The 25,523-nt window shown below is 29.7% G+C and overlaps 5 protein-coding genes across 14 annotated transcripts; 2 read left to right on the forward strand and 3 right to left on the reverse strand.

Annotated features, from left to right (window-relative positions):
- Nucleotides 1-40: 40 nt before the first annotated feature.
- Nucleotides 41-14,398, forward strand: LOC122533024 (ATP-dependent helicase brm-like). Of its 5 annotated transcripts, none has more exons than XM_043662330.1 (10): nt 41-196; nt 9,434-9,650; nt 9,760-9,833; nt 10,115-10,608; nt 10,743-11,084; nt 11,185-11,523; nt 11,593-11,750; nt 11,820-13,791; nt 13,916-14,086; nt 14,226-14,398. In XM_043662330.1, the coding sequence occupies exons 2-10, from the start codon at nt 9,499-9,501 to the stop codon at nt 14,340-14,342; spliced, it is 3,819 nt and encodes a 1,272-aa protein (XP_043518265.1). In that variant the 5' UTR covers nt 41-196; nt 9,434-9,498; the 3' UTR covers nt 14,343-14,398. The 5 variants fall into 5 exon arrangements, with proteins under 5 accessions (XP_043518265.1, XP_043518266.1, XP_043518263.1 ...); XM_043662331.1 differs by having other exon boundaries at nt 9,438-9,650; XM_043662328.1 differs by lacking the exon at nt 41-196 and adding an exon at nt 454-662.
- Nucleotides 1,345-4,379, reverse strand: LOC122533030 (inositol monophosphatase 2-like). The gene is made up of 6 exons (XM_043662354.1): nt 4,107-4,379; nt 3,009-3,142; nt 2,673-2,929; nt 2,299-2,404; nt 1,754-1,914; nt 1,345-1,461 (listed from the first exon to the last, which is right to left on the reverse strand). Exons 1-6 carry the CDS (start codon nt 4,170-4,172, stop codon nt 1,355-1,357), a joined length of 831 nt encoding a protein of 276 aa, XP_043518289.1. The 5' UTR covers nt 4,173-4,379; the 3' UTR covers nt 1,345-1,354.
- Nucleotides 6,794-8,820, reverse strand: LOC122533029 (inositol monophosphatase 2-like). The gene is given in 7 exon segments (XM_043662353.1): nt 6,794-7,001; nt 7,119-7,270; nt 7,359-7,467; nt 7,662-7,924; nt 8,042-8,175; nt 8,658-8,765; nt 8,767-8,820. Coding segments are annotated over 7 exon segments (933 nt in total). The 5' UTR covers nt 8,806-8,820; the 3' UTR covers nt 6,794-6,873.
- A 249-nt stretch (nt 14,399-14,647) lies between the features above and the next one.
- On the reverse strand, nt 14,648-17,489 carry LOC122533028 (notchless protein homolog 1). Of its 5 annotated transcripts, XM_043662347.1 has the most exons (8): nt 16,923-17,010; nt 16,637-16,847; nt 16,163-16,560; nt 15,844-16,083; nt 15,512-15,765; nt 15,203-15,440; nt 14,902-15,123; nt 14,648-14,827 (listed from the first exon to the last, which is right to left on the reverse strand). In XM_043662347.1, the coding sequence occupies exons 3-8, from the start codon at nt 16,521-16,523 to the stop codon at nt 14,688-14,690; spliced, it is 1,455 nt and encodes a 484-aa protein (XP_043518282.1). In that variant the 5' UTR covers nt 16,524-16,560; nt 16,637-16,847; nt 16,923-17,010; the 3' UTR covers nt 14,648-14,687. The 5 variants fall into 5 exon arrangements, with proteins under 5 accessions (XP_043518282.1, XP_043518287.1, XP_043518286.1 ...); XM_043662352.1 differs by lacking the exons at nt 16,637-16,847; nt 16,923-17,010 and adding an exon at nt 17,374-17,489; XM_043662351.1 differs by having other exon boundaries at nt 16,707-17,012.
- Nucleotides 17,490-17,553: 64 nt separating this feature from the next.
- On the forward strand, nt 17,554-25,427 carry LOC122533025 (putative leucine-rich repeat-containing protein DDB_G0290503). 2 transcript variants are annotated; one of them, XM_043662333.1, is made up of 27 exons: nt 17,554-17,762; nt 17,881-18,063; nt 18,141-18,340; nt 18,416-18,431; nt 18,839-18,918; nt 19,006-19,189; nt 20,629-20,664; nt 20,776-20,898; nt 21,347-21,466; nt 21,547-21,597; nt 21,700-21,834; nt 21,901-21,996; nt 22,081-22,206; nt 22,287-22,394; nt 22,474-22,569; nt 22,660-22,794; nt 22,873-22,914; nt 22,994-23,077; nt 23,161-23,253; nt 23,366-23,524; nt 23,581-23,676; nt 23,774-23,842; nt 23,929-24,018; nt 24,091-24,237; nt 24,321-24,404; nt 24,802-24,864; nt 24,979-25,427. In XM_043662333.1, exons 1-27 carry the CDS (start codon nt 17,562-17,564, stop codon nt 25,138-25,140), a joined length of 2,979 nt encoding a protein of 992 aa, XP_043518268.1. In that variant the 5' UTR covers nt 17,554-17,561; the 3' UTR covers nt 25,141-25,427. The 2 variants fall into 2 exon arrangements, with proteins under 2 accessions (XP_043518268.1, XP_043518269.1); XM_043662334.1 differs by lacking the exon at nt 20,629-20,664.
- The last annotated feature ends 96 nt before the right edge of the window (nt 25,428-25,523 follow it).

Raw genomic sequence — 25,523 nt, forward strand, 5'->3', positions numbered from 1 at the left:
AAATCCAATTGAAGTACGTATGCAATATTTCACAAAGTAATAGTGAAAACGTAATTGCTGAGAAACTTTTATAGATAATTATGAAAAATTGGCATACTAATATCCTATTCTATAGTTTGTAGTTTCATTCTGTGTCTTGTGTTGGAACTAAATCTGACTATCTAATAAGAGAGAATTTGTAATAGAAAGTAAATAAGTAAGTAGAATTAAATGTTGAAATTTAAGAGGAGTAAAATAAAAGAAATACATGTAACCTCAATGGTTCGTTACAATTGAGGGAATAATGATAATCGGCAAGACAATTTATACAATTTCAACAACAATTTTCTGATACGTTACATTAAATTTATCAAAAGAAACATTTTAACTTTTTATCAAATCTACAGATATATTTATAAATCATATAATAAATGCAAGTTTTGTGGTATTTTTTTAAATTTGAAATACACAGGTGTGGCTAAAGTATTTTTTAATAGATCGCCACGATTTTCGACGCACCGATGTATTATGGGTAGTATAGTAAGAAAATGGCCGATAAAATTTGTTGATCGGTTGTGTTAAAGATAGTGTTGATTTAATCAGTGTCTTCATTGCAAATAATTGGATCTCTGACTAAAGTGAAATTTATTTAACTTTCATATGGCAAAACGAATTTTGTAATGGTATGTACAAACTCGAATATTCCTTATGTATAATAATACTTTTATTGTGAAAAACATAGAACCTTGAAATTTTACTAAAAACGAAGATGAATATCAGATTTCAAATAGATTATTTGATTATTTGGATCTATTATTATATAAATACAAACACGCACATCTACTTATGTTAGCAAAGTTTTATAATATTAGTATAAATGTACATAAGAAAGAAGAAATTTTAAAGAGTCCTTTAAAGGAGCCTAAATTAGGATATATTTGAAAAATAAATTAACATTTATATTGCAAATTTGGAATTTTATTAAACACATTATAGACTAATTTATAACACCGCTTTCACAAGACTTTCACTTGTTTGCTTTTTGCAAACTATAAAAGCTTGCGATAGATTAACCATTAAATCTTTTCATATTAATATTTAACGAACAATTATGAAATACATTTTATTTAGAAAATAAATATTTAAAAAATGTGCGAAACATATAAAATAAATTTTTCACTCGGGTCTTGTTTTATTATCAATTTTCTTGCAAAAATATGCAGTTTTTTAATTTTTTTTATGAATAAGTTCGTTTTCTATATTTTATTATGTGTATATGTTTATTATGATAACATTCTAGGAAATAACGCTGTTATTACTAATAGGAATTAATCTTATTCTATAATTATAATTACATTCGTTCTCATCCATTCCTCTATTTCACTCTTTGATCAGCCTCGCGAATAAGTTCAACCAATTTGTTCGCGATTTTCTCGTTGCACGCCCCAATTGCACGTGGTTTCATGATGTTGATCTTTTCACCTAAAATGCGTATTGCGTACGTTATTTATCCATTACACAAATAACACGAGTACAGATCAATACATCATTTCTTGACATGTATTGAATGCAAATAAAAAAAAACCATGAGATTAAAAAGAAATATAAGTATATAATAATTGACGAATGAAATTCATACGTAAAATTTTACGATGTAGAAGCAAATTTCCAGAAAAAATTATTTGTTACATATTGCATAAAATGATGCAAGTAAAATCAGTTTTCAATTATCAAATGAATAAGCTTGTACGTAATTATGATAGTGATTATTTGCCTGTTTCACGATCGACAACGACGCCACCTGCTTCGGAAATAATTAACGATGCTGCGGCGATATCCCAGGTAGAGATACCTGGCCCCTCAATATAATAAGCCTCAACAATTCCCATTGCAACGTAGCATAACGTCAATGCCGCCACGCCAAGTGTGCGAATGCTGTAAAGAGATATAAATTCTAGATAGTGAGACTGAGAGAAATAAATCTAGATAATGAGACGCGTGCAAACAGAGCGGATGGGAAAGAATTTATTTGTTTGATGGATTTTCGTACGAAACATCGTAACTTGACTAGGGACACGTGTAGTGTTTGATTCTCTTTTGTTTGAATCTAGATTTTTATGCTAGTCACGTTATAAACATAAAAATTTTTTTTTTTCAAACAATGAGCTAGATAACTGCGTTGATTGTATAACGGTCGTAACAGAGCGTGAACAATATGGCTTATTGGCGAGGATTTGTTCAGTATAAAAGTATAAAGCAAATATAAAGATACGAAATAAAAGTGAAATTCACAAAGCATAATTACGAATTAGATCTTACCCTTGAGCTTCTAGAACGATTGCTCGTATTCTTTCGATAGTTTTTTCCCTCATGTGATCCACTTTTATGAAACCGCTTTCCATGCAGATCAAAGCTTTCGACAAATCTGCAAGCACATTTTTAATATCGTAGAATTAAGATTTGAAAAATCTTCTGGCTTCTCTGCTATCGTTCTTACTTTAAAATTTGGTTCAAAACAAAAAAAAAAAAGGAAAAAATGATTTATTTTAATACGTAGGACAACAAATCTTTTGTAACAATATGTCAGCTGACTATATTGAGATTTATGAAACGAAAGAGTAGTACAACAAATCTTTTGTAACAATATATCAGCTGACTATATTGAGATTTATGAAACAAAAGCTTTAACTTACCTTGAACGTTAGAGACCTTTATAGGCTTGTTGTTTAAAAACGCTCCCCGACCTCTCCTCGCTGTGAACAATTGTTCCAGAACAGGGTTGTAAACGATGCCAATTACCATTTCTTTCTTAATCGACAAACCGATTACAACGCAAGTGTGAGGGAATCCATGAATAAAGTTGGTAGTGCCATCGATCGGATCAATGATCCACGTGGGATCGTCGGTCAGCTCTGGAAGCTCTTTTCCAGTCGATTCCTCACCGATAAATCTGGTATCAAGCCTCAACATTTTTCTCTCTCACGCGAATTTTTACACGCGATAGAAGAACTTCGAATAAATATATTTACCTATGGTTAGGAAACTTTGCTTTTAGTTGACCAATGACCACGTCCTCTATCTTTCGATCATATTCCGTTACCAAGTCCCAATTGCCTAACTTTTCGTCTACTTTCTTCGCACCGTTGATAGCTGCTTTGAGTATCTTTGAATATAATATAATATCGTGAAAATTAATAACTTTCATACGTGTAGAAAGTGCTCAGAAATTGATCTTTTCGCTTGTAAAAAATTTTGCTAAGCGGTAGAAAAAAACTTCTGGCCGGAGATTTGAAAAATGCGTCAGTTTTGTGCGTCACTTTGATTCACTGTGTTTTCCTCATTCCGTAAGCAGGGAATTCTATCTTTCCTATTGCTCATTCTTTTTCATCTATCGAGTAGCATGACTTCGCGTATTTAACACTGTCAGAAAACCATAATCGTGAATTTAAGAATAGATACAAAGATATTTTTTTTTTTTTAAGATTTTCCAAACGAATCTCTTCGGTGAAATAACGTGACATTCTAATTGATCAATGCAACGTACACCTACTTCGTAGGGTCTTGTGTAAAAGTTTCTTGTATAAAAGTTTAATAAAAATTGGTAGCCCCAAAAATTCTTTTATTTCTTAGACGATGCTTATTCATTATATTCGAATTAAACGTTTCCTTTGATAGTTCCATCTCTGAATCAATTTTCACACATGTTGTATCAAACGGTGACACTTCAACGACTAGCGATTAAATAAGAATGTGTTGCTGAATTTTTCCATGAATGGCGAAGTATTTACACCATCATTCAAAAATCTTAACGTTGCTAACCACGACTCGCGTTTCTTATTTTAAAACTTACGTATTTCTTTCATTCTCACTTCTATTCTATTTTATATCTTATATTATTCTTCTATTATATATATTATATTTTCTATTCTATTTTATATTAAATCGCGATGCATCGCTCGTTAAGATAGCAAAATACGAAAGTACGCGAAAATATGGAATACCAGCGAAAATAATTTTAGTTTAATTTAAGATGTTGAATCGCGATATCCGTTAGATAAAAAAAAAAAAAAAAGCGAATACTCGTGCATAGTTTATTTCTTAATGAAACAATATACGTGCGTTCTTACTTGCGCGGCATCGTGGGTTAACTTGATCGCGAAATCGTAGTAGACATCTTCCGCGTAGCGTGCCATCTCCTCCAGATTTTCCCGGTGAACGGTGAACACGAGATCCTTGACGTGAAAACGTATCAACAGGTACTGCGTTGGGTGCAACAGCACCGCGTACTTTTTATTCCTGTCCGGCTTAGAACGTGGTCGTTGGAAAAAAAAAAAAGAAAAAAGAAAATGATTCAAGGATGACTCGACGTGTCGATCCGTGCTTCCTTCCTCATTGCTAGAAACTATGATTTTGGAAGCATGTTTTCCTTATTGTTCGTAGATTCTTTCGAACAACGCTGCGAGATAACGACGTTTACATTGGGTTTTTCGTGTAATTAATACTTGTCTGCATTAAAAATTCGTGATGGCTCCTACTTAGAGTGACTATGCATTCGAGATCCATTCGAGATAATAAAAGCTTGAAATAGCTTTTTAATGACAATACTTATCGTCTGGCTTTTGTTAATTTACTTTTTATTAATACCTATTGTTTATTAATAATATCTTTTTTTTTTTTTGTAGCTACTCTTACGTTCTGTTTTAAAATATTGAAGCACTTTCTATTCTAGAAGCTTGAAATCTTGTGTATGTTGATTTATGGGATTGAATTAGATTGTTCCCGATTCTGAATTGCTCAGGCTAGGAACGTTCAGTGATATATAAATTTTTGTAAATTACATCGTTTGATTGGAGTGTAATTTGATAAATTGAAAAAGAATGATCTTATTATTCGAGAGTTTTTTTTTTTTTTTTTTTTTTTTTTATTCTATGCACAAGACGCGATTCATTTTACTCTATAATTTCACTCACGTTTTGTTATAAAAGACTCATACGCGAGCTCGTTATTTATGGAAATACCATGTCATTTCGTACAATAAGATTAGTATGAAAGGGCGGAGATTATTATCGAGCAATTTTACTGCAGCGACAGGCATATAAAAGTATATTATAAAAGACTGTGCCAAGGTAAATCACCGGGACTCGATTACACTTTCACACTATGATGCTGATCACGACTTTTATTTCGCAATCTTCTTTTCGCATGAAGTATAATGAAACGATTTTTAATATTCGAAGAAATCATTACACATAATTTAAACGTTGAAGTTTAGTAATCTGTTCCCTACAAGAAGATGAGCAGAAAGCAAATTAGACCCATAAGACGTAGACATCCATAAGGATTAGCTATAAAAGTAGAAAATAAGAAAGATGCAGACCCATTGTAAATCTGAAAATGAGCAAAAAGCAAGTTAGATCCATAAAACGTAGACATCCATAAGGTTTAGCTATAGAAATAAAAAATAAGAAAGACCCATTGTAAACCGGAAGTCATCCGCTTAGGCAAGAATTATATATATATAAATAAATAATAGTAATCCGTTCACATCCTTGAACGTGAACAAGTTTTTCAACGATAGAGAGATAGCACAGTGGATGTAGTAGAATTAAATATATTATCATTTATTTGTTTCGTCGCTTTTTACACGCTATCTTAATTCAAATTTGAAGTTTCAATTCATTGATAACATTCGAGTTTTAATAAAGACGTGACATCTGTTACGTTTAATAGTAGAACCAGGCAATAAGTAGAGGTATCACGCCTATTACATCCTTGGGATTTCCAGATGTTTTTAATTGTTCGACTTGTTCTACCTTTTCTTTTCAATCGTTATCTCTTTCTTGACCAAATGCAACCCATTTTTTCTTTTCAACCCGGGATTACCCACGTTAGGGTCTAGTCGCCGGGATGTACTTGCGCTAGACCCCCAGGTGGGTAATCCCGGGTTAAAGCGTATTCAGATATGTCGGTGTGTAATTTAAAACGATTTCCAAGTAATGGAGAGCCAATAAAAATAGAGAAATAGCTTCTTGTTATCGCACGTTTTTATATAATATTCATTTGACTATGAAATTTTGCAGCCATAATTTGAAAAACCTGTGAATCACTTCCTTGACCAACCTTCGGCTCTTTTTTTTTTTTCGCATGCCTATGGCTATCTGGCAAGTAATGTTCCAATCTGAACAGGATACACACGCGGAGACTTGACTTAATTGTTCTGTCTTTTTACATATTACGAATCTTATTTACATGTTATTGACGCACCTCCGCCTAACGCTAACATACTTCTAACAACTGTTAATTACACGCTATTTTCCAAGATGTTACTAATCTGGATCTCTCAAGATTCTTATCCGATGAGAATTGAAACTTTGATTGTGTGAAATAATTACAGAGACGAGTACACGTCTAATTCTAAAAAATAAGAGAGAACAAACGCTTAACATGTATCGGTCAGTTTTTGCTTCTCGATAATTTTCTATGTGTGTTGAGTTTCTATAAAATTTTCATTAACGTTTGATTCGATTATTTTTAGATCACATCACCCCATTTTATTTTCATTTATATTAAATTTAATTAAACTATTCTTGGTTCTGAATTTTCGCTTCAGCTTTTAACGCTGTTCTTAACGTTCCTCTTCTCAATCATTTATCTCCTGTCTCTTGGCAACTTGCAGTTGATGTTACTTCAGTTCGCAGTATTTTAACAACAGTTTCTTAACACGTATACGCATTGCACTTTCCTGCGCACAGATCTGTTTTAGGAAAAATGTCCTTTCAGTTAGGAAAAAAAAGAGGTAGATGATTGAGCAGAATTATTAAAAATATAACGATACTCAATATATAAAACACGTGTAATAATAATCGAGTTGATTCTTCTGTGTCTAAAACTTGATCACGTCTTGGTCAATCTCTTTCTCATTGTTTTTAGATCCGTATCAACGATCAGTTGCTTTATTTCCATTGCTAGCGTCTCATTTGCTGCAGCAATTGTCCTTGGTTTCATCACGTTGTATTCGTCCTCTGTAACAAAATTGTAACGCTCTGTTACTCATACTATTAACAAAAATTCAAAAGATATCTTCACTTCGTTATTCGTTAGAAATATTAAACAACACTGCGTGTATCCAACTAATGCACCTTTAGTATCAATTACTGTGCCACCTGCTTCACGAACAATCAACACTCCTGCCGCTACGTCCCAAGATTGAAGAGGATCCATCTGAAAGCAATCCACCGCGCCTCTTGCCACATAAGCCAGGCCCATCGCAGCTGATCCCAAAAATCTAATTCTAAACGACCGGTCATTTAAAATAAATTCTAACCGTTGCTTAATGATTTATCGATCCGTTGACTCCGGATTCAAATCAGGACACTCACCCTCGTGTAATATTGACATAAGCTTCAAATCTTCCTAATCTGATATCCCGGTTTCTTGAACGGTTGCGAAGAGAGAACAACTCGACCTCTATTACAGATTTCTTCAGCTCTGTAAAAAACTAGCATTAAAACTAGAAGTTATTTTCTTCATATATATGAATATGTACATTCACTCGTATATTCGCTCATATGAATAGTAGTTACTACCATCCAAGTTAGTAATTATATCTATTGCCATACAAAAAGAAAAAAAAAACGAGAAACTGCTCTTATAGATGGGGAAATCTTTTTTTATACTATTACCAGTATTGCACGTGGTTTTAATAGGCTTGTCGTTCAGAAACGCGCCTTGTCCCTTAATCGCCGTGTACAATTCTGAAACGATTGGATTGTAAATAATTCCTATTACGAGTTCCTTGCAAATTGCTAGAGCCACGGAAATACAGGTATTTGGATTCCCATTTATATAATTTATAGTCCCATCTATGGGATCTATGATCCATGTAGGTTTGTCTGTTAACACTGGTGTTTCTTTAGTGTCAGCCACAGTTTCCTCTCCGATGAATCTGTTTTGAAACATATTTTTTCTCGTTAAAACATATTTATCCTAGCAATTTCGTTACGTTCGCAAATGATTACAATCGATTTAATGTTTGATTGATTGATTGGTATTGTTTACTCACTCATGGTCTGGAAATTTTTCTCTTAAACCTTCTATCAGTACAGCTTCGATTTTTTTATCATATTCGGTGACAAGGTCCCAGTCGTAGTCCTTAGTTTCTACGATTTTGTCTCCTTCGAAACCGCATTTAAATATCTAGAAAGAAAATTAAAAAGAAAAAAACAGATAAAAACAGATAAAAATTATCTGATAAGTGACGATAAGTAAAGACAAACACAGTAAACCAGCCTACTATGTTTCATTTTGTATTCAAGCTGATTGATATTTATACCGATATTATTACTGATATTGTATTCCTCGAAAAAATTCGTTTTCTTCTCGTTTAAAAAAATCGATGGCTCGTTTAGGATTGATCTGAACAATTTTGCTCTCTCCTTCCTTTCTATTTCTTTTCGATATAAATCAAACGGGTAAAAATTTTAACACACAATAGACTCGGATACTGATAGGAAAAAATTGCACTTGACGAGCCAACTGTTTTTCAAATAATTGAAACACTTAATCGGTAGGTCGATACTTTTTGAGAATTTCTATTTCAAAGAGAACGTTAATAACGATATTCGATTATTTCGATAAGAATTTCACCGAAAAGAAGAAAGAATTGCGACTTCACTCACCTCGCCTGCCTTTAAGGTTAAGCCCTTGGCGCACTCAAAGTAACTTCTTATGTCCAACTCGCTCGACATCGTCACCGATTCTGAAGCTTTCCACAAAACGACTGAACGTACGGAACGCTCGGGCCGCATATCTGGTTCCCCTTATCATTATCCCCTTATTAACATCAGATATACAGAATCAGACAAAAGGCATAAATATTCGAGAGAAGCCTGCTTGTCCGAAGTACTACCTGTGTACATTTGAAGTTTGCAGTTCAATCGCGATCCCCACTTTTACTTTATTCGCTCGATCGCGACGGAAAATTCGGTAGATGCCGGCGTACAAAAATGTATCGTCACGTTCCTATTTTCTACGTTTCCCTGGCGGCATTCAATTTTGTTTTTGCACGATTGGTCATTCACGTAATTACTCATGCTTTTAGATGCACGTAACGGCGACATAATCGTTGTAAGCGACAACCGATAACGTATCCGCTTGCAGCGAATGTTACTGCTAATTTTAAAAATTGTTACGATTAGCAATATTGCAATACGAAGGCTGTCAATTAGTATTATTTAATATCGTTATATTGTATTTAGTATTCCAGTCGAACATCTCGCGCGTGATCGCACGCAATAATTTAAATCAAATTTTTGTCGAATTACAAATCACAAGATCTTGGTCTTCAGCCTTTGTATCCCGATGTTCTTCCGCTTTTTTGAGTTACCTAATTGTCTAAATAATACAGGAAATAACTACTTTCTGTTTCTTTTCTTTTTTTTTTTTTTTTTTTAAGTCAGACTGGATCTGGACAAAGTGTAGACATTGGACCTCGAAGTCTACCTAGCGTTAGACGTAGAAATGAGCTCTTTGCAAAGAGTGATTGAGACCATGGAAGAGAAAGGACTTCAAGAAGATCCACGGTATTTTCAATTACTTGCTTTAAGGGCTCGGCAAAGGAACAACATGGAAGAAAAACAAGCCTTCACTATACAACAATTACATCAATTGCGGTATGTTACATAAAATGCTACATATATATTATTTAATATTACTAATAATGTAATATAATATGATAATAATATATATTATATTAATTGTATTAATCTACATTTTTTACAGGTTACAAGTAATGGCATATCGATTATTGGCAAGAAATCGACCATTATCGCAACAGCTTATGCTTGCCATTCAAGGCAAGTTAAATTAAATAGAACGTGCTATTGGTTTTGCATTTTAAATGACTACTTGACTTTTTGTATTGTTTCATGCATGAAACCAACCAACTTTTACACATATAACCATAACTGCGATTCAATTCAATCAATTAATGTACTTACTTAACGCTTTAATTCAACGATTTCGTTTTCTTTTTTCCCATCGAGAGTACTTATATCGTGAAAATGTAAAAATAGGATAACAAGAGTTCGATGTAAAGTATAATATAAATAAATAGCTGAAACATTTTCTCCTCCAGGTAAAAGGCAACATGCTCCTGTGAATTCATCTCAAGGACCTGCTACAGCCTCAAATTTAATTGGTCCTACAATCTCTTCAAAAACAAGTTGCCAAACATGCCCTCAAACAGGTATCAAAAGTAACAAAGTGACATACGTGAAAAAACCACCTGGTTTAGATCCGCTGCTCATTTTACAAGAACGTGAAAACAGAGTTGCAACGCGCATAGCGTTACGCATGGAACAATTGAACAGCTTGCCGACTAATATGCCGGAAGATCTTCGTACCCAGGTTCAAATTGAACTACGAATGCTCAGGGTATTAAATTTGCAAAGGCAACTACGATCAGAGGTCCTGGCTTCTACTAGAAAGGACACTACTTTAGAAAGTGCAGTAGACATAAAGGACTACAGACGTACGAAAAAGCAGGGTCTTCGAGAAGCTAGAGCTACCGAGAAGCTTGAAAGACAACGGAGATTAGAAATTGAACGTAAACGCAAACAGACACATCAAGTAATTAAATTTCTAATTCTTTACTTGGGATATTACTATTAGATAATAACGCGGGATATTACTAAATATATTACCAATAATATAATTATTAATATAATTATTTGCGTAATTTTTGTCAATATTCTTTTTAATAGGAATTAATTAATTCTATACTTCAACATGGTAAAGATTTCAAGGAACATTATCGGAATAATATGATGAAGTTATCCAGACTCAATAAAGCTGTGCTCGCTTACCATGTAAATGCTGAAAGAGAACAGAAAAAAGAGCAAGAGCGTATCGAGAAAGAACGTATGAGACGTCTGATGGCGGAAGATGAGGAAGGTTACAGAAAATTGATTGACCGAAAGAAAGACAAACGATTAGCATTCCTGTTGTCACAAACAGATGAATATATCGGCAATCTAACTGAGATGGTAAAGCAACATAAAATAGAACAAAAAAGAAAGCAGGTGGAGGAATATAAGCTTAAGAAGGTGCATACTTTTTTTTGTAATTGTCATTAATCGTTATTATCATTGTCATTAATATAATAGTACGTAGAGTATAATAAATATTGTATTGTTATCGAAATAGAAAATAGAAAAACAACAAGATAACAAAGGAGATGAAAATACTCGTGTTGGAGTGATTGAAATAGCTACTGGTCGCACATTAACTGGTGAAGAAGCTCCAATAATGAGTCAACTTTCAGCATTTTTAGAATTCCATCCAGGATGGGAACCGATCGAATCAGAAAGTGAAGAGGAAGATGAAGAAAAAGTTAAAGAAACAATACAGAAAGCCAAAGTAGAGGATGACGAATACAAAACCGAAGAACATACATATTACAATATTGCACACACTGTTCATGAAGTAATAACGGAACAGGCATCTATTATGGTTAATGGAAAATTGAAAGAATATCAAATAAAGGTTTGATATTGACATGTCTTACATTTAAAACTATTTTTGCAACATATATTCTAAAACTTCTAATTTTAGGGCTTAGAATGGCTAGTTTCATTATTTAACAATAATCTGAACGGTATACTTGCGGATGAAATGGGTCTTGGTAAAACTATACAAACAATAGCTTTAGTGACTTATCTCATGGAGAAGAAAAAAGTTAACGGGCCATTTCTTATAATCGTTCCTTTATCGTACGCATTACTTTTATTAAATATCCTAAAATATACAAAAGATTATTTTAATTTTTTTTTTTTTTTTAGAACGTTATCAAATTGGATGCTAGAATTTGAGAAGTGGGCTCCCAGTGTTGTAGTTGTATCATATAAAGGCTCACCAAGTAACAGAAAAACCATTCAGTCTCAAATGAGAGCTGCTAGATTCAATGTTTTACTTACTACATACGAGTATATTATTAAAGACAAGGCAATTTTAGCAAGATTACAATGGAAATACATGATTATAGATGAGGGACATAGAATGAAAAACCATCATTGCAAGCTAACTCAAGTGCTAAATACCCATTATTTAGCTTCTTATCGACTCTTACTGACAGGAACTCCATTACAAAATAAATTGCCTGAATTGTGGGCATTATTAAATTTCTTGCTTCCTTCGATCTTCAAATCTTGCAATACTTTTGAACAGTGGTTCAATGCTCCGTTCGCGATTACTGGCGAGAAAGTTGAACTAAATGAAGAAGAAACTATTCTCATTATTCGTCGATTACACAAAGTATTACGTCCTTTCTTATTAAGACGTTTAAAGAAAGAAGTCGAATCACAGTTACCTGATAAAATAGAATATATCATCAAGTGTGAAATGTCTGGACTGCAAAAGGTTCTCTATAAACATATGCAAAGCAAAGGTGTGTTGTTAACTGATGGTTCAGAAAAAGGGAAACAAGGTAAAGGAGGTGCAAAAACTCTGATGAATACTATCGTACAGTTGAGGAAATTGTGTAATCACCCATTCATGTTCCAAGCTATCGAAGAAAAATATTGCGAGCATGTAGGTACGCAGGGATCTGGTATTATTACTGGCCCTGACTTGTATCGCGTATCTGGGAAATTCGAATTGTTAGATCGCATTCTTCCAAAATTAAAAGTGACAAATCACAGAGTATTATTATTCTGTCAAATGACACAGTTAATGACAATTATGGAAGATTATTTAAATTGGAAGGAATATAAATATTTACGATTAGATGGCGCTACGAAAGCTGAGGACAGGGAAAATTTGCTGAAGAAATTCAATGATCCTGGTTCTAATTACTTTTTGTTTCTGTTATCAACGCGTGCCGGTGGCCTTGGGTTAAATTTACAAGCCGCAGACACCGTTATTATTTTTGATTCCGATTGGAATCCACATCAGGACTTGCAAGCGCAAGACAGAGCACACAGAATTGGTCAAAAAAATGAAGTACGTGTACTCAGGTTGATGACAGTTAATTCAGTCGAAGAAAGAATATTAGCTGCAGCTAAGTATAAATTAAACATGGATGAAAAGGTTATACAAGCAGGAATGTTCGATCAGAAGTCCACTGGTTCTGAACGGCAACGATTTTTACAAAGCATTCTGCATCAAGATGATGCTGAAGATGAAGAAGAGAATGAAGTGCCGGATGATGAAATGGTTAATCAGATGATCGCACGGACGGAGGGTGAATTTGAAATATTCCAGAAATTAGATTTAGAACGAAAACAGGAAGAAGCGAAGCAAGGTCTAAACAGAAAATCTCGTTTATTAGATGAAACTGAGTTGCCCGATTGGCTCGTAAAAAATGATGACGAAATTGAAAATTGGACGTACGAAAAAGATGAAGATACATCCCTTGCGCGGAGCTCGAGACGAAAAGAAGTTGATTATACTGATCGTTTAACTGAGCAAGAATGGCTCAAATCAATCTACGAAGATACTATTGAATATGGAGATGATGATGATAACGATGATAACAGTAATGATAAAAAGAAAACACAGAAACAAAAGAATAAGAGCAAACAAAGCAACCTTTCTCCGTCAAAAAAACAAAAAAGGAGCGCAGTTAATCAAAAAACGAAACAAGTTTTAAAAAAATTGCTCATGGTAGTTGTTAATTATGCTGATAGCACAGGCAGGGTTCTTAGCAAACCATTTATGAAATTACCATCCAGAAAAGAACTACCAGATTATTATGAAATTATTAAAAAGCCGTTAACTATCAATAAATTGCTTCAAAATATCGAGAGAGGGAAGGTAAATATAAATTATTTTTTAAAATAACCAAAAAATCATTCTTTAAATTACTTTTTATTCTGTAATTATAGTGTTTATTTATTTTTTATAATTAACAAAGTTTATTCTATATTTATTGTCATAGTATGCCGATTTTGACAAACTCGAGAAAGACTTCATGCAACTCTGCAAAAATGCACAAATTTATAATGAGGAAGCTTCTCTTATATATGAAGATTCCGTTGTTCTGCAATCTGTTTTTATGAATGCACGTCCATATATCGAAAATGAAGATAGTAATTCTGATACAGATGATTAAGGTACTTCGTATTATTTTTAATTTAATAAAACAAAATGAAACAATACGAGTAAAACGATTCTATATGCATGAAATTTTTATAAAATGATAGTAAAGAAGGTCATGGACAGTATTAGAATAAAAATTAAATTGATAAACAGGAAAGAGCGGAGCTGAAGGAAGCCGAAGAAGAAAAAAATTGTATCAAATGAGGATGACGTCGATAATAACTGAAGATTATAATGTACAGTATGTAAAATTTAGTTCTAATTAATACCAATATACTGTACCTTGAAGTAGAATATAGATATGTATTATTTTATTTTTTTATATTGAAATATAAATTACCATCTTTAAAATACTTATATGTACAAAAACTGAGTTGTATATAGATAGACTATAATATTTCGCTAGTTATTGTTCTATTAATGAGAGAATAAGAGAATTACGCATGTTGTGGCAGAATTTATTTTGTATGCATTGTAAATAAATAAATATTGGATAATTCAAAGAAGGTGATTCACAAAATTTATCTTATCAAACTTTCTACGAGGAATTAAATCAATAAACAAAATCTCAAGACTATATATTAGGAAAAATTTATTGTTATGTACATTATTCAATTCTGCCAAAGTCGCAAAATTTTATCTTTTCCACCCGAAGCAACACGTAACCCGTCCGGAGACCAATCCACTGCATAAATTTCATCTGCATGACCTGGTAAGTCCTGACAAAGTTTCTTCGTTTTTAAACTCCATACTAAAATAAAAATATAAAACGATTTTATTAAAACATTGAAATTCAAATTAATGTATTAGAATTAATTTGCTTACGTTTTAAAGTAGAATCTGCGCTACTACTGACAAGTAAACGAGAATCTGCACTCCATGAGATTGAGTACACAGCTTGCACATGACCTCGTAATGAAGTTATGTACTTTCCTGTCCTTGATTCCCACAATTTTATAGACTTGTCAAATGAAGCAGATGCAATTACGCGACCATCTGGTGAGAACTTCACATCATTAATTAATTGTTGATGTCCTGTCATTCTTGCTGAAATGAAAAATATTGTCATAATGAAAAATTAGTATTGTCATAATGCTCATTGTATTTATATAGCAATGAATAATACCGATAAATTTCTTTTCTTTTTCTGGTCTCCAGAGAAACAATGTAAAATCATCAGAACCAGACACAAGTATTTCTTCACCTACAGATTCATAACGCTTTTTTGCATATTCCACGCGATTTTCAATTGTTTCTTGGTCTTTTCCAAGATTAAAAGGGCCAGTTCTAAGTACATAATCCACATTCAATGCTAAAGTGTTCACCCAATGTGCATGACCTTCTAAAGTCCTGCACAAAATCCCCTAAATATATTCAGCCAATGTTAATGATGGTAATTTTATAATGTGATACAATATATTTTTATAAAATTTACATCATCGGCTCTCCACACTTTGATAGTTCTATCTTGCGATGCAGAATAAATGAGGCCACATCCACCCCACTTAACGCATGTCACACTTCTTGTATGACCAGAGAGAGTACGAACAGTTTGTGACCGTACTGTGTCCCATATCCTTAAATCATTATCTTTCGAAGCACTAACTAAATACTGACATTCAGGATTCTTATGATATGGTTCCCAACATAAAGAAGTAACCCACATTTTGTGCCCTAGCATTGCTTTTCCTAAAAATTTATAAGTACAATATTAATTGTATTACTGATTTAGAGTTTCATTAGAAATACATTTCTAATATCACCCACCTATTTGTTTTCCTGTTTTTGGATTCCATAATAAAATTGTACCATTTTTGCATGCAGATGCAAGTTTAGTTCCACATGGGGACCATGATATACATAATACCCAATGTTTATGACCTTCGCATGTATACTGTGGAGTTTGTGTATATATATCCCAAAATCTAACCGTTGTATCTCCAGAACCACTAGCTAAACATGTTCCAGCTGGTGAAAAGGCAACTGATATTACAGCCTCTTTGTGACCTAAATACAATAAATGCTTTCATTTCATATAATCTAAAGTTATACAAAGTTCTGTTTTTTTATACAATAAGATATAAACCTTCCAATGATCCAGTACATCGAGTAACTGCCCTAACTTTAAAAATTGCTTGCGGCTGATATATAATTTCAACTACATCTTCGCTAGTGCTAAAATTTTCTTTAATATTGTTTTCCAAACTATCTGTGATCTCAATATCATTCACATAAAAGGCAAAAGGTATTGGTTCCTCGTTCTGTAGAAGTGCGTTACAAATTTCTTGTAACTTATCGACAGTAATATTTATAGGCAAGTCTAGCAAACCTCCTGGCAATATATCACCCTTATCTGATTTCAAACGTGATAAAATTCGTTGAACACTTGAAGAATTTTCAGTGTTTTGCTTGCTATCATTCCCTTCCTCGAACTTTCGTTTATTCATGTTTAATCAAACAATTGCAAAATACTTTCCAAACGATCTGAAAAATTTTATACAATACGTGCTTATGAAAATGTGCTTCTTAAAGATATTTTTTATTATGATAAATTAAATACCTTATACACAGTTGTCACATTTAATTTTCATTATAGAAATCAAAAATACCTTAATTACATCACATACTGCCGAGAAATATGTTTCAGAATAATGAGATAGAACGCAAGAAATTTATTTGAAAATAGTCAATTTATATACAACAAAATTGTTCGTGCACGTGGTTGTATTTAACTTAAACTGTCAATGTTTATAACCTATGCTCTTTATAACCTATAGATGTAATTGATCAAATTTTAATAAGTTGAAAAAAAATTGATCAAATTTTAATAAATTCAATATCTTTACTTGTTTAGTAAGTTATTTAAATCAATGAACTCTTTTTTCAAGTGCATATATTTTCTCGAAATATAATAATTACTAACTACGCGAACAAAACTAGTTATCAAAGTAAAATAATCTACATCTAAAACTCTATCCCAAACCAGTCGGCTAACAAGGCAGGATTTCGGTTAATTAACAAGACATCACTGTAACTATTTCTATATTCATGTGACTTCGTACATATTTATATAATTTTTCAGTATTAAGAAGCATTTTCCTTTACAGAGAGGTACAATTTTTATAATAACAATGACAATAATCAAATTAATCATCTGTAATAGCTCGGAAATATATTTCCAAAGAATTTCTCTTAGTAACATTAAAGCCGCTTTCTCAACTACCATCTATAAATGGGATTCGTGGAGTTAAGAAAAAAAAAAAGAAAAAAAAAAAGAGATAAAATTATGCTTCTCACTTAACTGCTATTCATGGGTATAAAAACACGTTGACAACATGACAATTTAGGTGATAAGATGGCGAGCTAGTTTGTGTTGATGGTTACTTGAAGATTATTTTTAAACTGAGTGTAGGAAAGCTCTTTTTAGTTTAATTTAATAAGCCGGCAATTCGTTCATGTCCCTCTGATTTTCTCATCAACGTGCCATGAACCCATTTGATCCAACAATCGAATTTAGCCGAAAGATCTTCGACAATGACCGTAATTGTACAGCTATTGACACGGCTACCGGAGAATTGTGCGGCGAAACTGAAACCATGAAGATTATCGACGAGTTTCAGAAATTGTACGAAGCTCGCATTGAAAATGTTGACCAAGAGTTCGAAAGTGAATTTGACAAAGTTTCTGTAAGCCATTTTATCATGTGAAAAGTGATGTTAATTTTATTTGTATTTTAACAGAAAAATTGCAAAATTTGACATACAATTATTAATACTAAAAATTTTAACTTTTGTTGATTTGCAGATGAAGCTAGAAATATCAAAGGAATGGATTAAAAATTTGAAAGAACAAAATGTTATGCTGGTGCAAGTGGTAGAGGATTTGGAGCAAGCCGCTTGCAATAGAGTTAAATTATTGGAGGAGAGATTAAAACATTCGTCAGTACTAGTCTCTGGAAATATATCAAAATCAATGAATACAGAAAAGGTATGACCTTCAAAATTTTTCCTTTGGAATTAATAGAGCAAGAGAATATATATTTATATGGAATAAATTATCATTAGACTATAAATACACTTTCAAATCGTGTAAGTGACTTGGAGAAAGATGAAAAATGCATGCAACAAAAAATAGAATTTCTCCAAAGTGATATCAGAGGATTATTAGAATTAATACGACGTGCAGTAGAAGAAAATCATTGGAATTTGGACGATATAAAATTCTTTGAGATTCAACCTAGTGACATACCTGTCCCCACTGCTAAGTAAGTTTTCTCAATTAATTATCTTAAACACAAATCAGGTAATATAATTTCTTTTATAATTTTATAATTTTACAGCTGTACCTGCAATGAGGTAAATATAAATCTAGATGCTGCTAAGAGATTCAAACTTAGAATACAAATTAGTCATGATTTCATGAATAAATCAGACTATCCATTAGATGGAAGTATTTGTATGATACAGTCTTCCCATCCAACAACTAATTAAATTTTTTTGTTAAATGTATATATACATACAGATAGATAGATAGATAGATATATATATATATATAACTGGTATATGTTGCTTATTTTAGATTTTAATTTCCTACACTCTTTTTAATAAATTCTTTGTCAAATATACTATATAATTTTTATGCAAAATAAATGGTGGGTATGTAACATAATTATGTATAAATTGTCATTTTTCTTATATATAAATTTTTTACAACATATACGAATAATGAAAGTTCGAAATTAACATTGTGATTTTAAAATTAGGAAGATATAAGTCAAAGAAAGGTGCAGACCTTAAAATCGCAAATCAAACATCTTCAAGAAAATGAAAAAAAAATGATTATGTAAGTGAAAATGAAGAATAAATTTAAATAACAAATATTCTTTAATATATTATACATACTGTTAATAATAAATTTCCTATTTTTTAGGCACCAAAAAGAGTTAGAAGATAAATTAATTGATCTTAATGCAAAATTACAAACCAAAGAAGATACTGTTAAAGCATGTGTTTCTCAGTTCCAAATTCTTAGTGATAATCTTAGAAAACGCGTAAAATTTACTGATCAAGTTGCATGCAGTTCATTTATAACAAACGATCAAGAAACTATTGACGTAAGTTAAAACTTTAAATAATCCAAGTTAAAATTTTAATAATCTAAAATAAGTCAACATTTATTCTTTTGAATAAAAATTTTAAGAATATATGAATTTTAAGTATATACTTTTGCATAATTATATGTCTGATAAAATAAAGTAACTGAAAATTGCAAATGTTAAATAACAAGGCAATCATCTTGAAGTATAAAATACTTTCAAACGTACGAAATTCTCTAAATTATAGTGGTAAATTATCTTTAAAATTTTGTTGCTATTCAGATTATGTTAATGGCTGATGTTGTGGAAAATTTATTCATTGAAAAAGATCTAGAAACAAAAAATTTGCAGGAACGGTTGCGTGACGCGGAATCTAATTTAGCAATAGTAACTCGCAACAGCGATATAAATTTGAATAATTTAAAAATTCAATTGAGTGAAAAATACAAGAGAATTCAAGAAATAGAGCAGCAGATGATAAATCTTCAAAAAGTTTGTGCTATTTGCTCAAATATATATTTCATTTTTCAATAGTGATTTATTTATAATTCTATTTGTATTAACTGTTAGGAATCAATAGAGAAGCAAAATTTCCTAACAGCAGAAATGACAGAAAAAAATGAAATAGTAATGTCTTTGCAAAAACAAGTAACTACGTTGCAAGAGCAATGTCGTTCTGCAAACATGCAAATTCATTTCAAAGAAAGCATCATTAAAGAAATGCGAAGAGAATTAAAACAAGCAATAGCTAAGGTATAAATAGCAATTCGTGGATTTATGCATAATTAATAGCAATGTTTCTTTATTTTCAGTTTCTATATTCTAACGTTTTTCCTTATACTTACAATCGTTATGATAAAGTTACTATTGACAATCAAGACATGGAACTTTTTTGTAAATTATGTGAGAAAATTATGATACCAAAAGTAATGTGTACATCTGCAAAGTATAATAATAATAATTCATTTTTGCAAACATACATTGAAAATATATTAAATCATAATAAACTAACAAAAGGTGTATCTAGAATAAAAACGAAGCACAGTAATTTAACAACTAAAACAATAAATTGTCATAAAAATACTAAGTTTGATAAAGTTGACATTTATAAAAATTTTCATGATATTGACAAAAAAATTTTGAAATATAGCCAAAGATTATTACCTGTTGATATACACAAACAATTTTCGAACAAAAAAGATACTCCCATTTTTGAAAAATCTGAAAATTAATATATTAATGTATAATAATTGAAATATTAAATCATTTGTTATATATAAAATATATGTTATATGTAAATTTGGATTTCTTAATATTACATTTCAATATGATTGCCTTTTAATTTTGTGAAAGTAATGTATATGATCTGTCTTCTAATATTTATATCAAACTAATCAATATTTCACTTGCATTTAATATATTTTTTGTTTCTATTTTTCTTCATACTCTTTTTGTAGGATGTTAAGAAATCAAGGAATTCTACAAATCAACAGGTAAAAAAAAACATATATATATATATACACATATATAATATTGTTAAAAGTTTAATGTTTGAAGAGATTTAGTATTGTTAGATATCATTTTAAATAGATTTCAATTTTCAGAATCAAGTCTTATCATATTTGAATAAAGTAAAATCATTGATGGAACAGGAAAAAGAACATCTTTTTAAGCTAAAAATAGAATTGGAGAAAACTGTAGAAAATTTGTGCTGTGAGGAAGATAAAGTTGGTAACACATACATATACACTTTTACATCAACAAAATATTGAATAGAATAATGTATAATTTTCCGAATAAGTAATACAAAAAAAAAAGAATCTGGATAAAAATCTTATGAATAAACATTTTTCAGTTGTTTCTAATATCGCGAAGAAATCGTAAGAAGAGTAATTGAATTTAATAAGGAATTCCAGTATTTATAAAAAGCAGTCAATTTTGATAGCATTCGTATATAATATATTTTTTCAATTGTAATAAAATCTAGAGAAATAAAAATTTTATATTATTAGCGCATGTATTTTTATGATTGAAAAATGTTTATTGATATTAATATTACTTTGAAACAATTATGGTAATAAACAATATTTTCAAACTTATCATAAAAATAATTATTTATGAAACAACAGTTTTGAGTTACGTTATTAAAAATATTTAATATTTTTAATACAATAGATGCACGAAACGAGTGACTGTAATGTGGATAACATAAAGCATAAATTAACTAAGAATATTGAATATGTGAACAAAATATATTTAAGAAAGGAAGAATCAATTGAAATGATAAATTCTTTAGTATGTATAATTTTTTAAATTATTTGCATAAAAACAATTTTATATATTTCAACATTATTTATAATATTTTATTTCTCTAGTTTCAAATGGAAAACAATCATCTTTTTCATGTAGAAAATTTTAATTCCTTAGTAAGTATTATAGGTGATATTTATATCATATAATAAATGTTTTTTAATAAATAATAATATGAATTATAAACTTAACAAATAAAAATTAATAATGTATTTTAGCCGAACACAGACATTAATCAATGGAAATTAATAGATGTATTCAGAGCATGTACTGTTGAAGCACAACTTACTATGGAAGATATGAAAGAAGAAATAAATATAATTGTTTCTTCATTTAAATGTAGACATCAAAAGGTAAACTATACGTTAGTTACATATTATTAGCAGTTTTATATTATTTTAATGACACAATCTTTACAGTATGTTGATTTGAACAAAGAAGTTATGAATGTCCAAAATCAGTTAATAAAAAGTCAAGGGATAATAGCAGAAGTAATTAATAAATTGCAATTACAAGTAAGAATTGCTAAATTAATTTTAAATTCAATGATAATTAATGTTATTACTTTACAATGAAAAAGAATTCTCCCTTTATTATAGGAAGAAGAAAGAATGAGACATAATGATAGAATTATTTCAGGGAAGAACAGATTAAAAGATATAAAAAATGAAATAAATCTTATGCAATTTCAATCATCAATTCATATAAATGAAATGCAAACAAATGTATGGAATAAATTAAATTTTTCTATTTTTTAAGTTTAATATTCAAATAAACGAAATTAAGTTTAATATTCAAATTTTAGGAAAATGTATCCAATTATGGAGAAAATGTATCTAATTATGATCTATTATGTTCAGCAATTGAAGAAATAGAACAAACATCGTCTAGCCTGCAAATATTTCAAGTTCAAGTAAAGTTTTGAAACTTTTTAACATATAAAATGGTATTAAAATATTAATAACAAATAAATAATATTTGAATTATTAAAGGGATGTTGCATAATAAAAGATCTTGAAAAATTGAAGACCCAACTTTGTGAAGTAGATTCATTCACCAGAAAATTACAAGAGAAAATAGATGAAGCAGTTGTGTATTTATTACTACAATTTAATTAATTATTTGTTAATTACAGACTTATTAAATTTATTATTTAATTCAAGCTTTATTATTTGTAGTTGATAGAACATGACATAGTAGACACAACACTTTCTCAAAAAGAACAAAAATTACAAAAGTTAGAAGAAGAAGTTGATGTGATTTACTTGAAAGTACAGAATGTGTTGGAAACTTTTTTTTCTCCAAAAGAACTTGTATGTATCTATATATTTCTAATTTATACTACAATTACGATAATGTTTTATTCTAATATTATTTCAATTTTGTAATAGGTATCTGATTGTAATATCATGGAGACTCAATTATATACACAAGTAATATTTCATCTTACTTAAATATTTGATTGTCAAACTTTTTTGTGACTATTTTAATATAAAAATGTTCTCATTTTAGATTTTAAACGAAATACTGCAAACTAAACAAGCTGTATATAAATTGAGAAAAGAACATGATGAATTAAAGTATAAATTATCGCAAGTAAGAAATTTATTAAAATTGTTTTACTTATTTTAATTATTTTATATTAAATTATAAATAAATCTACTTATTTTGTTTTACAGTCACCACTTCATCCAGAGTGCGATAAGAAAACGTGCTTATGGAAATGTAGAGTAACTGACTTACAAGATCAAGTTAAAATACTGCAACATGAGGTATTTAATGTCTAATTATCTTAATATAGTATGATAGAGTGGTAAATATAGTATGATAATATATTGATTGTTGTTTTAATAAATTATGATTGTTGATATTTGCCTTTCATAGGCAAAATGCAATGAGGAAGCAAACAATTTTTTAAGAAATAACATTCAATCAATAGAAGAGGAACTGCATATAACACAAGCGAAAGCAGATAATTATAGACGATCTCATTCTGTAGAAAATATGACGTTAAAGAGAAAAATTATAGAATTAGAAAATACTGTAAGTATATATTACATTATATATTATGATCAATTATTTAATATAATTAATTTTAGCTTAAATTACAAAAAGAAATTGAATGTACTCTTCAACGACAATTGAATGATAGCGAAGTTGAATTAAAAAAATCTAAAGAATTATTAAATTCTTCTGTAAGTTAATTTTTTATAAAAATTATTTTATTATATTTACATTTTTTTACACTATTAACAAGAAGTATTTCTAATTCTTTGTTACATTACACATAAGCACGATGAATATAATATGGAAGAAACTTTATTACGATATGGTTGTTATCAATTCAGACATGATACAATGGTAAATGTTATTTATTACTCATAAGTATAATTAAGAATAATAAGAATTCGTTAAATTAAGATTAATAAATTAATTTATATTTATAGACTGCACCACAATTATTTAAAAAGCTGCAAACCGCCATAAAATCTACAAAAACTGGTCTTCAGGAATTTAAAGCAGAATTCAAAAGATTGGTTTGTTCCATTATTTTATATATTACGATATATATCAAAATATTTAATATTGTTTACAATATCTTTTTATAGATTTGTGAAGATTCAGTTAATAGTTGTTCTTCTGCAAAATCATTAATGAATTTACTAGAAAAATTACAAAAGTATGAAAATGAATTAGATAATTGTTTTCAAGAAATTGAAGAACTTAAAAATACATTATATTCTAAAGACAAACTAGTAAGTATTATTTATTCCTGTATTTGTAAATAAAATTATTGACTTTTTACTAATCGTTATTTTGAATGTGGTTATATTTACAGATAGAAAATATGGATGAAATCATTAAAATTCAAAAGGATTCTATTGTAATAATGCAAGCTGAATTAAAAGAACTTCACCAAAAGGTATGTTAACATTCAAATACATTTGAAAAAAGATAATCATTTTGTAATATTCAATAAGGATAACTCATATATTGGAAGAAACAGATTTATAATTATTATATAATATTATAGTATTTATAATAATCTAATGACAAAAGTATATTTAAATTATCTATTTAATTATTAATATAATAAATAAGTTTTCTGTAGTAGTTTTTTATAATTTAAATAGTTTTATATATCATTTACATTAAATTTACATTTAATATAATACTGATATATATATGTATATATATATTATTTGCATGAATTGTTTTATTAGAAATGTGATAATTAAACAAAACTATCAAGATTTATTATCAAAGGTATGTTATAAATATCAACATTTTCATACAATATGTAATGTATATATTTCTAGATTGATAATCAAGATCAAGTAATCTCTCAGTATGAAAAGGAAAAGAAAGAATTATTACGACAGGTTTGTATTAATTCTATATTATTATACATCATAGAAGAAATGTTTATTTATTGATTTTGCTTTAATTTATATAAAAATTGTTTTTCAATTAATTGAAAGATATTTCATTTTTAGAATGAACTTCAAGTTCAAACTATCGGTCATTTACAAAATGCTGTAGTAGAAGCAAAAAAATATATAGATCAAATGGGACATAAAACAGTGAGTGATATAAGTGAACAGTGGTCTACAATTTCGCCTGCAGTATACAGTCAAAGAAATGTGCATGATGTTTAATATTAACTTATAATAGTGAAATATGTGCAATAACATGTAGTTTATTTGTAAGAAACGAGCAGTCAGCATATCACTTGGAAAATAAGATTAGCAATTTAAAGTACAATTTTAAAGTTTTAAATATATTATAAATAACTGAAACTAGCTTTTTAAAGATTTTTTAAATTATATTTCATATTTGAAATATAGAATATCTTCAAATTTAAAGCAAATTTAAACTTCTATAGATTTCTAATATTTGAATAGTATTTAAATTATAAAATTGAATTAAGCAATACACCACAAAATTGCATATACTATATATATATATATATATATATATATTTATTTATTAATATTTAAAATTTTATTTTTATAAATGTTGTTGATGATTGATAAAAATA

Source organism: Frieseomelitta varia, unplaced genomic scaffold (genome assembly GCF_011392965.1).
Source record: "Frieseomelitta varia isolate USP_RPSP 00005682 unplaced genomic scaffold, Fvar_1.2 scaffold_489, whole genome shotgun sequence".
NCBI lineage: Eukaryota > Metazoa > Arthropoda > Insecta > Hymenoptera > Apidae > Frieseomelitta > Frieseomelitta varia.

Bases quoted from the DNA above. Each gene is read 5' to 3' on its own strand.
- LOC122533030 (XM_043662354.1), bottom strand. From the start codon at position 4,172: ATGGCACGCTACGCGGAAGATGTCTACTACGATTTCGCGATCAAGTTA. The intron at 1,915-2,298 runs GTAAGATCTAAT...ATCTCTTTACAG, and splicing joins ATCGTTCTAGAAGCTCAAGG to CATTCGCACACTTGGCGTGG. The intron at 1,462-1,753 runs GCAAATAATCAC...TACGCATTTTAG, and splicing joins CGTTGTCGATCGTGAAACAG to GTGAAAAGATCAACATCATG.
- LOC122533024 (XM_043662330.1), top strand. From the start codon at position 9,499: ATGAGCTCTTTGCAAAGAGTGATTGAGACCATGGAAGAGAAAGGACTT. The intron at 13,792-13,915 runs GTAAATATAAAT...TTATTGTCATAG, and splicing joins AAAATATCGAGAGAGGGAAG to TATGCCGATTTTGACAAACT. The intron at 14,087-14,225 runs TAAGGTACTTCG...TTAAATTGATAA, and splicing joins GTAATTCTGATACAGATGAT to ACAGGAAAGAGCGGAGCTGA.
- LOC122533028 (XM_043662352.1), bottom strand. From the start codon at position 16,523: ATGAATAAACGAAAGTTCGAGGAAGGGAATGATAGCAAGCAAAACACT. The intron at 15,441-15,511 runs GTAAATTTTATA...GAATATATTTAG, and splicing joins AAGTGTGGAGAGCCGATGAT to GGGATTTTGTGCAGGACTTT. The intron at 15,124-15,202 runs GTATTATTCATT...TTTTCATTTCAG, and splicing joins AAAAGAAAAGAAATTTATCG to CAAGAATGACAGGACATCAA.
- LOC122533025 (XM_043662333.1), top strand. From the start codon at position 17,562: ATGAACCCATTTGATCCAACAATCGAATTTAGCCGAAAGATCTTCGAC. The intron at 21,835-21,900 runs GTAAACTATACG...CAATCTTTACAG, and splicing joins TTAAATGTAGACATCAAAAG to TATGTTGATTTGAACAAAGA. The intron at 23,525-23,580 runs GTAAGTATATAT...AATTAATTTTAG, and splicing joins TTATAGAATTAGAAAATACT to CTTAAATTACAAAAAGAAAT.